General features: G+C 35.9%; 1 protein-coding gene across 2 annotated transcripts; it reads right to left on the reverse strand.

The window, feature by feature from the left end:
- Window positions 1–343: 343 nt before the first annotated feature.
- Window positions 344–5199, reverse strand: LOC148851600 (uncharacterized). 2 transcript variants are annotated; one of them, XM_088942790.1, is made up of 2 exons: window positions 4641–5199; window positions 344–1080 (listed from the first exon to the last, which is right to left on the reverse strand). In XM_088942790.1, exons 1-2 carry the CDS (start codon window positions 4872–4874, stop codon window positions 682–684), a joined length of 633 nt encoding a protein of 210 aa, XP_088798916.1. In that variant the 5' UTR covers window positions 4875–5199; the 3' UTR covers window positions 344–681. The 2 variants fall into 2 exon arrangements, with proteins under 2 accessions (XP_088798916.1, XP_088798918.1); XM_088942792.1 differs by having other exon boundaries at window positions 344–1077; window positions 4641–5061.
- Between the last annotated feature and the right edge of the window lie 5665 nt (window positions 5200–10864).

Raw genomic sequence — 10864 nt, forward strand, 5'->3', positions numbered from 1 at the left:
AAAAAAGAATGGGGCCTTGAAACCTTGTAAAGCTGGGTATACCTACAAATACTTGTCAAAAAACAAAGCCTTTTTTTGGTATTCGACTATTCGGTGCCATGCACCGTTATTAACTTTCCCCTTGACCCTTTTTCCCATAGTGCTGATCGTGGGATTCAATTCCGCGTTAACGCTGGAACAATCCAACTAACACACCAGCGATCCAGCCCTCGTTGATTAAACAAACGGGGCCTTAAAACGTTATAAAGCTGATGTTAAGGCTGTAACAAGAAATCTCCCGGAATTTTGATTTACAATGAATTCAAACTATGTGATGATCAGCCAACTTCAACATGGAATCATAGGCACTGCAAAGCATCAATTTCATTATTAATGTATTGAAAGTAGAGTTCTTCAGTGGAGAGAGAGTTTTCTGTTTTAAGTAAAAGAAACAAAGGATAGCTATATATGTACAAGTCCATGATTATATCAATTCATCTAACAAACCCATTTGAACCAAAAGGGGTAATATCAAAATGAGACATATCCAAGAGAATGAAATCTAGTCAATGAATAGATAAAGGACAGATAGAACACATCATATACTGTAGAGACAAATGTAACGAACACAAACGCTTTAAACAACTATTGACAAGACACAAATCCTTTCAGTTTCCATCTTTACTTGATTCTTGCAACTTCTCAAGCAGAAACCACATCTGCAGGTGACTCCAATGGAACTGGTTCTTGTGGTCTGATGTTTTCCCCTGAAGGTTTCTCTGTTAACTTGACATCCTTGTCAGGACCTTCTTTATTTTCTTTCTTTGTTTTCTTTTCATCGGATTTTTCAGGTTTTTCAGTCTTTTCTGCTTCTGCTGGTGCAGATTCAGAAGGCTTTTCTGTTTGGACTGTCTCAGAAGCAACAACCGCTGGGGTGACTTTTTCCTCAGCAGGGCTTTTGGCCTTTTCAGCATCCACAACGTTGACAACAGTTTCCTTGACAGTTTTCTCCATATTTTGATCTTTTCCTTTCACTGGTTCAGATGGGACGTTTTCTGTTTGGGTTGCCTCACCACTCTCGGTTGAATCTTTCCCTCCCTTCTGCCAAAGAAATGTATGAAGCGGTCAGAGATTTTCATGTGTCAACGAAAAAAAAGGAGAAAACTACTCAGTAACTCAACGTATTTAAGGCATCATCGTTAACAAAACAACTCAGATTGACTTTCTTTATTATTTTGAGTTCTTTTTTTATGTTGTAATTTGTAAAGGAGCACAAGCATCTCTTGCTATGCGGCTATGCCTTAATGGAGTCATGATTGTAGAGTAGCCGTTTTGTTTCAGTAATAACTGTTTTCACGTTGGGTGTTGGTCTCCTCAGTCCTCACATTAAAGCTATCCCATTCTTGAGAATTATGGGAAATACTGCAAAATAATGCATACTTTTAACGCGCAAAACTATGCATTAATCTTTAAGTTTTCAGGGGGTTAAAAAGAGAAAGATGACCACAAATTCAAGCATAGTTGTTCATATATGGTCTAGCTTCCCTTAATGTGTATGATATACAATATGTGGTCTAAATGTGTATGATATACAATATATGGTCTAGACCGCCAAACCATACTAAATAAAACCAAAATTGGTGGTTTGGTCTGAAAATCGCTCAGACCATAAATTTCTGGTTTGGTTTGGTTTTCTAAATTTATATACCAAATCAAACTGTAAATTAATATTTATTGATGTATATATATAACATGGGTCAATATATTTTATATATTATTGTTATTTTTTCAAATTTTAATTTATAAAGTGTGAATATAATTTATATAATAGTCATAGGTGGCACTTGTTATCATTTCAAATTGATAATTGAACTATATTTGCTATTTATTTAATTATACATATTATTCAGGCTTTCTAATTGGGTTAAGTCAAATAGAATATGACCCAAGTATTAAAAATTGGATTGAGGTGATTTGGGTCATGTTTGGTTCACTGCTCCGAGGCTTGTTCTTTTAATTCTTGCTCATTCTAGGTAAAAATGAATAGCATTAGAGTGTTTGATTACAAAATTCTTGGCATGGGTTACATTCTTTTTTGAATGAAAAATCAATCCATTGCTCAAAAATTAAAGTAGCCATGAAAAATAAGCATGCCCCATCTTTTTCATTTTCATTCTTTAAGGAAACTTTGCTTACAAAGCTGCTGACATAAATGTTTACTAACTGACTACTGTAGAAGTACTTTTGCAAAAGCACGTTCATAGAAGTACTTTTACACAAAAGTACTTTATGAAAGCACTTTACGAAGCACTGTTACAAATGTACTTTTACAATGAAAGCACTTTTATGAGAACACTTTATCAAAACACTCGATAAAAGCACTTTTACGAAAGCACTTCTATAAAAGTACTTTCATAGAAGTGTTTTATATAAAATATTTTCGTAAAAATGCTTTTACAAAAGTGCTTTTATAAAAGCACTTTTACGAAAGTACTTTTATAAAAGCACATTTGTAGAAAGTACTTTTACAAAAACACTTTTATGAAAGTACATTTATCAAAGTATTTTTATAAAAGCACTTGTCAGTTTGAAAAAAAAAATCATTTTTAGGAAAAAAGCATTTGGTTCATAGTAATATTTTTTCATTTTGCCTATTTTTACCTATTCTTGTCCATTTTAGAATTTCATCTTGGGTACAAATGAGAAAGAATGAAAAATGAACCAAACATGGCATTGATTTCTGTGATAAAATGATTTTGGTTTGATATGAAAACTATAATTTACGGACTTTGATTTGCAATCCTCTCTAAACCAAACCGTTAAACACTCTTATGTGTAATAATGTATTGAACAAAGGAAAAGTCATCTTAGCCCCAAGTTAGACAGATAGGAATGGGAAAGGTGCAGGGACGGGGAGCCTCTCCCCATTCCATCCCTGCGAAAATCCCTATCCTTGTCCCCATCTCCATCCCCACTAATAGGGACAACGTTATCCCATTCCCATTTCTACAAGGATTTTCATTCTCACACATCCCTATTCCCTGTAATTTTTTATAATGTCAACTATTTTGTTTTCGTTTTTTATTTTATTTGAAAAAGAAAAATAAAAATAAAATAATAAAAAAGTGTAATTATTTTAAAAAAAATTCAAACCTATTCAATCATATTATTTTTAAAAATAGCAATATATTGATGCATGTATAAATATATGCATATATAAATATGTATGTATACATATAATAGCGGGATCGAGGTCTTCATGGGCGGGGCGGGGAGGGGAGTGATCTCGTTATCCCAGCCCTAGCCTCATTCCCACCGATAAGAATGAAAATTTTTCCATTCCTATCCCCGCCCCATTCAGAGCGAATCCCCCACAGAGGTTCGGGAAAAGGGAAAAACCTGTCATCCCTACCTACTCAGTATAAGGTTTTTATGCCGAAGCAAAGTTAAGCTGAACGCTTTGGAATTGTCATCCCGACGTCAGCTCATCCAAATTTCCGTTGATCACACAATACATTACTGGCTACGCTCATCCAGCCGTTCGTCGGATGTTGTAAATGTGCGGCTGGGTGAACGTTACCCAGAAATGTACTGTGAAACTCTGCGTCGAACCCAATTCTCCGACTCTCCAGTGATCGTCGCCGACAATGTCGGGTAATGGGGCACCCGCACCCCATTCTCCGTCATTCTGACAATTCCTTCGTTGGTTACGATGTTGTCATTGCGTCCACCAGTTCCGCTCATGAATGCCAGCAATTTCAAGGACAAGCTACATTTCGAGGCCGACAGCTACTATGTACTACCTCCAAATAAAGGAGGAAAAGATTGATCAAGTAATATAAGTGCCCAAACGAACTACATTAAGGGCCCCAATTGCAAGTTGCAACAGGTGGTGGGTCCCCTCCTTACCATTTCAAGTTTCAAACGATGATGTAAGTGGATAGCTACTATGTACTACCTCCAAATAAAGGAGGAAAAGATTGATCAAGTAATGTAAGTGCCCAAAAGAGCTACATTAAGGGCCCCAATTGCAAGTTGCAACAGGTGGTGGGTCCCCTCCTTACCATTTCAAGTTTCAAACGATGATGTAAGTGACCTCTACTGTTTTATGGTGCAACAATTCACACCATATCAGACCGTAAAAGCTTTACCTGCTGTTCATAATTCGCAAAGCTCAAAGGCTAAGAAGAGCTGGTCCAGCTCCTAACAATCAATAATTCTTACAAAATTAATTAAAATTAGTGCACAAATCTTTATCTTGGGATCTAGATCTTCCAGGCACGAAAAAGAAATGAAGAAATGAGAATCTGCGTAGGAAATTCGTAGCCATTTCATAAGCTTCTTCAGAGAATCAAAGGTCTAGGGTGTTTTAATTTCAATCAGAAGCAAGAAAAACACAACAAACAATACTAGTTTCATTCAGTGATTCGATAGTTTCATGGATGAATTAGGGAGAAAGAGTATGTAATTTAATTCATGAATCATGCAAATAGATTAACAAAAGGCAATCCAGAATTAATTGAAGGAAGCACAATCAGAACCAAAGTTCATAGAAAACTTGAAATGAAAAACGAAGATTCCATTAAGAAGTCCAACGATCAGGAGAGCTCAAGTGTTCGAGTTAATCTATATAATAGAGAAAGGTTAAGAAAAATGGCTACCTCGTTGAATAGAGCACTAAGAGATCTATGCTTGTTGCTCTGCTCATCAACCTCGGCATTCTCCACCTTTTCTTCCTGTGCTGCCTCTGCCGTCCTGGCTGCTTCTTCTACAACGGTCTTCTCTTCGGAGGCCGTGCATAGCTCCTCCTTTTCAGGATCTGCTGCCGGCACAGGTTTTCCAGAATTAGCAAATTCAGCCTTGAATCCTTTCGGCCTGCTTGCACAGCCTCCCATCTGTGGATTTCAAATCTTCAAACGAGAAACAATTCCCACCTATTATATATATATATATATATATATATATATATATATATATATATGTATGTATATCTCTCCCTGTCTCTCTTGATATCTCTCCCCCTTAACTGAGAGAGATGGAAGAAGGTGTAGAAGAAGAAGAAGATCAGGAAGAGGAAAGAAGGAGAATGGACGGTACAAATTAATGGGCGAAATTGTGTTTAAATAAGGCGCGATTTCGGCGTTTCAAAGCTCCGACATTCGTTCCACGGCGAAGAAAATTTTCAGGAGGACAGACGCACAAGACAGACAATACAGACTCGTCTTTTTCTTTCTAAGTTATGAACTTATAAATTATGAATCACAGCCTGTAAATTTTCTTTTCTCGATGGTTTCTTTCTACTTTCTAAATTTGGGAAACTGAATCCATTTTTTTCTTTTGGACAGCCAAAATTTTCTCGAAGTTTTCTTCGGAGTCTTTTGATTTTGGGAAAACCAACGGTTTTACCGGAAACGAATTGCTCTTTTACTCTCATCCTTTCATCTGCATGCATGCTATTTGCCGTTAGATCTTAAAGTTCCTTCCGATTTATGTCAGCATGATTAAAAATCCAACGGCTGGTAATGGTATCGTATACCGATTATCAGATTATCACTACCCTAACGGTCGGATCATCGCGACCGTCCGCTTGATAAGTTTCAAAGCGCATCATATATCAAGAGCTGGACATTGCCACACAAGGTGCAATTTAGCAGTCAGGCGTGAACGTGATGATGATTGATGACTACGGTCTACGGTAAATTCATGATTTGCTGGAGATCGGACCGAAACGGTTTCTGACAACACGAGTGGAGTAGGGTATAAAAAGTTGATCCGTTAACCGACCCTCTGTTAAGCGAATGAAGCAGAGGAGGTCAAGTCCACATTCTTTATCCAAACCCGACGGGACCGGACCCATTTGCAATGGACGCTGGGCTAGAGGCCAAAACTGCTTGAAAATTTAAGGAATGCATGTAACATTCTAATGAGATTCCAAAATTCTGCTTTTACGCCAAACAAAGCTTTAGGGAAAAGAGGTGTAGTTCTCCAAGGTGACCGAAAAGCTCATCTCATCCGTATGTCTGACTGGAAAGCTAGGTAACCCATCATTATTACAAGCATTAATTAATTATAATTAATTAATCAATCCAAGTAACTTAAGTTTGATGCTTTCAAGCTTGAACCTTTGATCATCTTTTTCACTCTCTCTCTTCCTTGGAGTCCATCATTTTAGTTGGAATCCAATCCTTTTCAACCACATATTTTAATTTTAATGGGTGGAGTTGCCTGGCTTGCACGATTGAAACCCATCCACCAAAATTGTAGCGTGTTGCAGGCCCAAATTTGAAGAATTCAAAGGTATTTCATAAGCCGTGATTCATTCAACAGCAACGTTTATCCAAGAACCAAGATTATGACTACATAAATTAATAATTAAGGTGGCCTTGTAAGTCTGAAATGTTGCCATTAATAACTGAAATTAATAAAAAATAATAGCTGTTTATGATATTGGTGGGTCTTGCGGAAAAAGAATGATTCTTGGGTTCTGTTTATTTATTTGGGGAAGTAATACTCTTTTCAGGTTTGAATAAATTATTTACGTATAAGCATTGAAAGTTTCTATTATGGGATGGGATAATATTATTCCTTTAATAATGTTTTTTTTTGATAAATCGGTAATTATACACCTTTGCATAGGGAATAAAAGAAAACCAGTAGATACACTTATTCAAATAAGCATTATCTAAGAGACACTTACCCAAATAATTGCACTTACCTAGATAAATTGCTTATCAGACACAAACGAGGCCATATATGAATCTGTCAAATCTGAACACTTCCCAATTTTGTTATTAATGGGCATAGTTTAGGCTCCATTTGGTTTGTAGGAATGGAATCTGGAATAGGAATTTGGTTGGGTGGAATTGAAATCCTATTCTCATTTGTTATGGCAATGGCATTCCCCCATTTGAAGGAATGGCCATTTTCTCCCCCACCCTTGAGAATGAAATCCCACTCCAGCTGATTCCAATTTTGATTCTGATTCCCGTATTGACCAAATAGACTATGGAAATAAATCATTTCAATTCTAATCCTGATTCGAGCTGCAAATCAAATGGACCATGATTATCAATAACTACAAGACATCCAAATTGGTGCATTGGGAGGACCAAAATCCCACCCATCAAACTTTTGCATCAACAATCATCTAATTTCAATGTATCATTGTTTATTTATAGCTTTCTAAGCACTAAAATAGCACATTCTGAAAAGCACACAATTAGAGTTGTTCATCAAACCGATGAAACTGACCAACCCAATCCAATCAAAATTGGTTGATTTTCTAATTATTCTGGTCGGTTTTGATTTAGCTTTTATGGTAACCTAAGAGGTTGGGTTGGTTTTGGTTTGATCATTTGTAAATCAACCAAAACCGAATTCACCTGACCAAAGATATATATTATTTTTATATTTTTTAATATGGAAAAAGTGAGAAAATTCTCATCTTTCTTAGTTTAAAACATTTTATATTGTAATTTTTATTTTTCTTTTTAATTTACTTTTTAGTAATACCATTACAATTCTTTAAATTTAATTTTTAACTTTAAAGTTAAATTTTTTGAATTGATCAATCAAATTAAGAATTGATCCAAACCAATACAACCTGAGTTGGCCTATTTTCATCATTATTCGGTCAATTTCAAGTGACTAACTTCCCAATGAAATAGCTTGCAATCGAAACGAACCAACCCATAAACACCTCTACACATGATGTGCTAAATAACTTGCAAGTTATTGTATCAGAACCATCTAATTTTGGTTCCTATTATGTGCTAAATATAAGACTCCTCATGACAAGTTCTATTATTGCCCGCTTAACACTGGCCACATATTGTGCCCAATGTGCGGCGGCTGTAAGATTCGGTGACCAGCATCGTGTGCTCAGCAGATCTAGACTCATTGCAAGTAAATCCAAACAAAATACATTTTCGGAAAGGTTTAATAAACAATTGATTAGGCTTGTTTTTGAATTGTCAATACCAGTGTGAAGGACATGATGAAGCCTATCCACGCTCCAGACCACCCATTAAAGAGGAAACACTATAAGATTGTCTAGATGTCTATTTCCCCACTTTATGGCAGCGGGCCTTTATATCCTATTATCACACCACTTACTAATACTTTCCAAGTGGTGGAAATGAACTAATGAAGAGCCCCCATCTTTTTTGTCCAAAATGAAAATCAGACAAACATCAACTTAAACTGAGAAAGTGCCCTTATAATATAGGGTAGAGAGGGGGAAATTAAATTAGACTTACAAAGGTCCTCCAATCACTTGTGTTTATGAGGGAAGGATGTGACTTAATACTAATACCTAGATAGTTGATTATTTATTCGACTTAGTGACCAACCACCCTTTGAATTGAGCATTCTTCACCCACTCAATTCTATGCTACATTTCAAAACTTGTATGAAGGGATTGCAATAGGAAGAGATGGTCAACAAGGAGAAACAAAATCAGGAAGCAGGTGGTGTCCCTTTTTGGGCACCTAGTTGTCTCCCACTTGTTACAATGTTCTCTCATTATTATGTGGTGAAAGGTCGAGACTCGAGAGAACTTTGACTGCCAAAATTAGACAGTCCGGACTGTAAACAGGGCTTTCCCTGCATGACATCTTAGTTCACATAGACTTGGTGCTAGATGGTTTGTAGGGTGGAGCCAGACAAGGAGAGCCCTGTTGACAGTCTAGGCTGTTGAATTTAGATAGCCAAATTCGCCGTTTCATGTAAATTCGGCATCCAATTTGAAGAATTTACAGCGCATCGAGTTTTCAAGCTGAACCCATTCTTTTTTTCTGTTTTTCTTTGGTAAATTATAAAGACCCGCCCCTACGGGGTCAGTGACAATTATCACCTGACCCCCTTCAATTTTCACTTTGCAATCAATACTCCAAAGCTTGGTCAGATGGCCCTTTTCTCTTAGACCATAAATCCTAAAATACCTCCAATTTTTTCAAATTAATAAGCCAAAGTAACAAGAATCATTTCACTAGCATAGTAAAACAAGTTTCTTTAATTTTTTTTTTTTCATTTCACTCCTTTCTTGTAAAAACCAAGTGAAACCTCAACTTTATATTTATTAGAAAGAAACCACTACTTTAATTTGAATATTGAATCTGGCCAAAAATCTGCAAGGATCTATTATTGGAGCAACTGAGAGGATTTTAATATTATATTTAGAAAACTAATGCTGAACCATAAATCATTCAAATAAATAAGGAAATGATAGTTTGATGATTTAAAAAATCTTAAACAATTGAATGAGACTTTTTTTTAAATTAATTGATGGAATTCTAACGAATGAGGTATTTATAACAAAATGAAAGTTCAAGAGCTCTTTGTTGTAAATGAAAATTTGAAGACATAATTGTCACTGACACCATACTAAGGGGGTATTTAATTATAATTAAGACCTATTCAAATTTTAACAAATGCTCAATCATGGAAGAAAAAAAAAAACTCAATTCGAGACTGCCCAGGATGCATGCATAAACTCATGTTATTCAGTATTGCAAAAAAAAAAAAAAAAAGAAGAGGTAGAATGCCGTGATGGTAATTTTTAATACTATTTTTTAATCAGGATTGAGATAAGCTAACAAGTACTAATTGCTTATTTTTCTGGTAAAGCCCAATTAAGACACCTCTCTTGACCTTTTCACTTGTATAGAATTCCCACTTTGCCTTGTAATAAGGATTTAATTTTTGTCTTATTACTTAATAAAGGAACCAATTAAAAGAGAAACTACACAAAATGAAACTTTGATCCCTTCAACTGTTGTTGGCTTGTAGCGTTCACACTTCATACAATTATACCACATCGTCTAATCGAGCAGCTTCATCAGATTCCTTCTTCTGCGGAACAGGGAAAAGATAGTCAAAGTGCATACGGCATCTCAAAGGATAAACAAAGCTTTGGAGGAGATCACATCTCCGCCCCACAATACATCCTTGTCATATTTGGAAACATTTCTCTATGATGATATTATCAGAACTGGTATTATCCTCAGGAGATATTCTCAATACACGGCGCACGTGTATTATCGGGAATTGTGGGGTGGAGATGTGAACTCACTTTGAAGCCCGTCCCATTGATTGTTTCCACACAATATCTTGTCTCTAAAATCAAGCCACATAAGAATCCACCCTTCCGTTTCTTTTAAAATCTCAACCATGGCTTGATTGTTGAACAAGAAAGATTATTTAACGCATTTTAAAAATGGGGTTAGCTATATTCAGTGCAAGACCTCGTCATAGCCTACTTCATCCGAGTTTGGATGAAATTGGAATCTGTTCCTCACCTAGAGTGCCTTGCTCTAACCCTGGGAACATCTGCTCAAAAATAATAAATACAAATGTAGGAAATGTTCCCAGTGTACACTCAGAACATACCATAAGGTCAGTGTGGGGCACGCTTTGTGAGGAATAAATTGGGACACGTTTAGATGGACATCCTTATGCATTTGAAACATCTTTCCATAAAATGTTATGGGGGATGTAAGCGTGGGACACACTGTGGAGAGCCCACTCTAATTCACTTCTTCAATCCAACTTTAGCTTCAATAAATAAGGAGCTTCAGTTCTTTATTCTAGCCATTATGGGGGTGTTCGATAATATGGTTTTGTTTTCCAAAATAAAAATAATTGCCACATCAGATAAAAGAAAACAATTATTGATTTGGCAGTTATTTTTAGGGAAAATTCTCGATTGGTGGTATTCTGTATTTTATATTTTAGGCCGGGTGCTAATTTAGTATTCAAACTTTAAAATGCAACAATCTAATACCTGAACTTTCATTTTGTGACAAAATTATCCTTGAAAATAAAACACTCATCATCATCTTCTTTCTCAAGAAAATAAAACAATACTCCATATATTGAGATGCAT

This window comes from Nelumbo lutea, chromosome 5 (assembly GCF_056320005.1).
Source record: "Nelumbo lutea isolate HS-2025 chromosome 5, American lotus-T2T, whole genome shotgun sequence".
NCBI classification, from domain to species: domain Eukaryota; kingdom Viridiplantae; phylum Streptophyta; class Magnoliopsida; order Proteales; family Nelumbonaceae; genus Nelumbo; species Nelumbo lutea.

Bases quoted from the DNA above. Each gene is read 5' to 3' on its own strand.
- LOC148851600 (XM_088942790.1), bottom strand. From the start codon at position 4,874: ATGGGAGGCTGTGCAAGCAGGCCGAAAGGATTCAAGGCTGAATTTGCT. The intron at 1,081-4,640 runs GTAGCCATTTTT...TTTCTTTGGCAG, and splicing joins TTAGTGCTCTATTCAACGAG to AAGGGAGGGAAAGATTCAAC.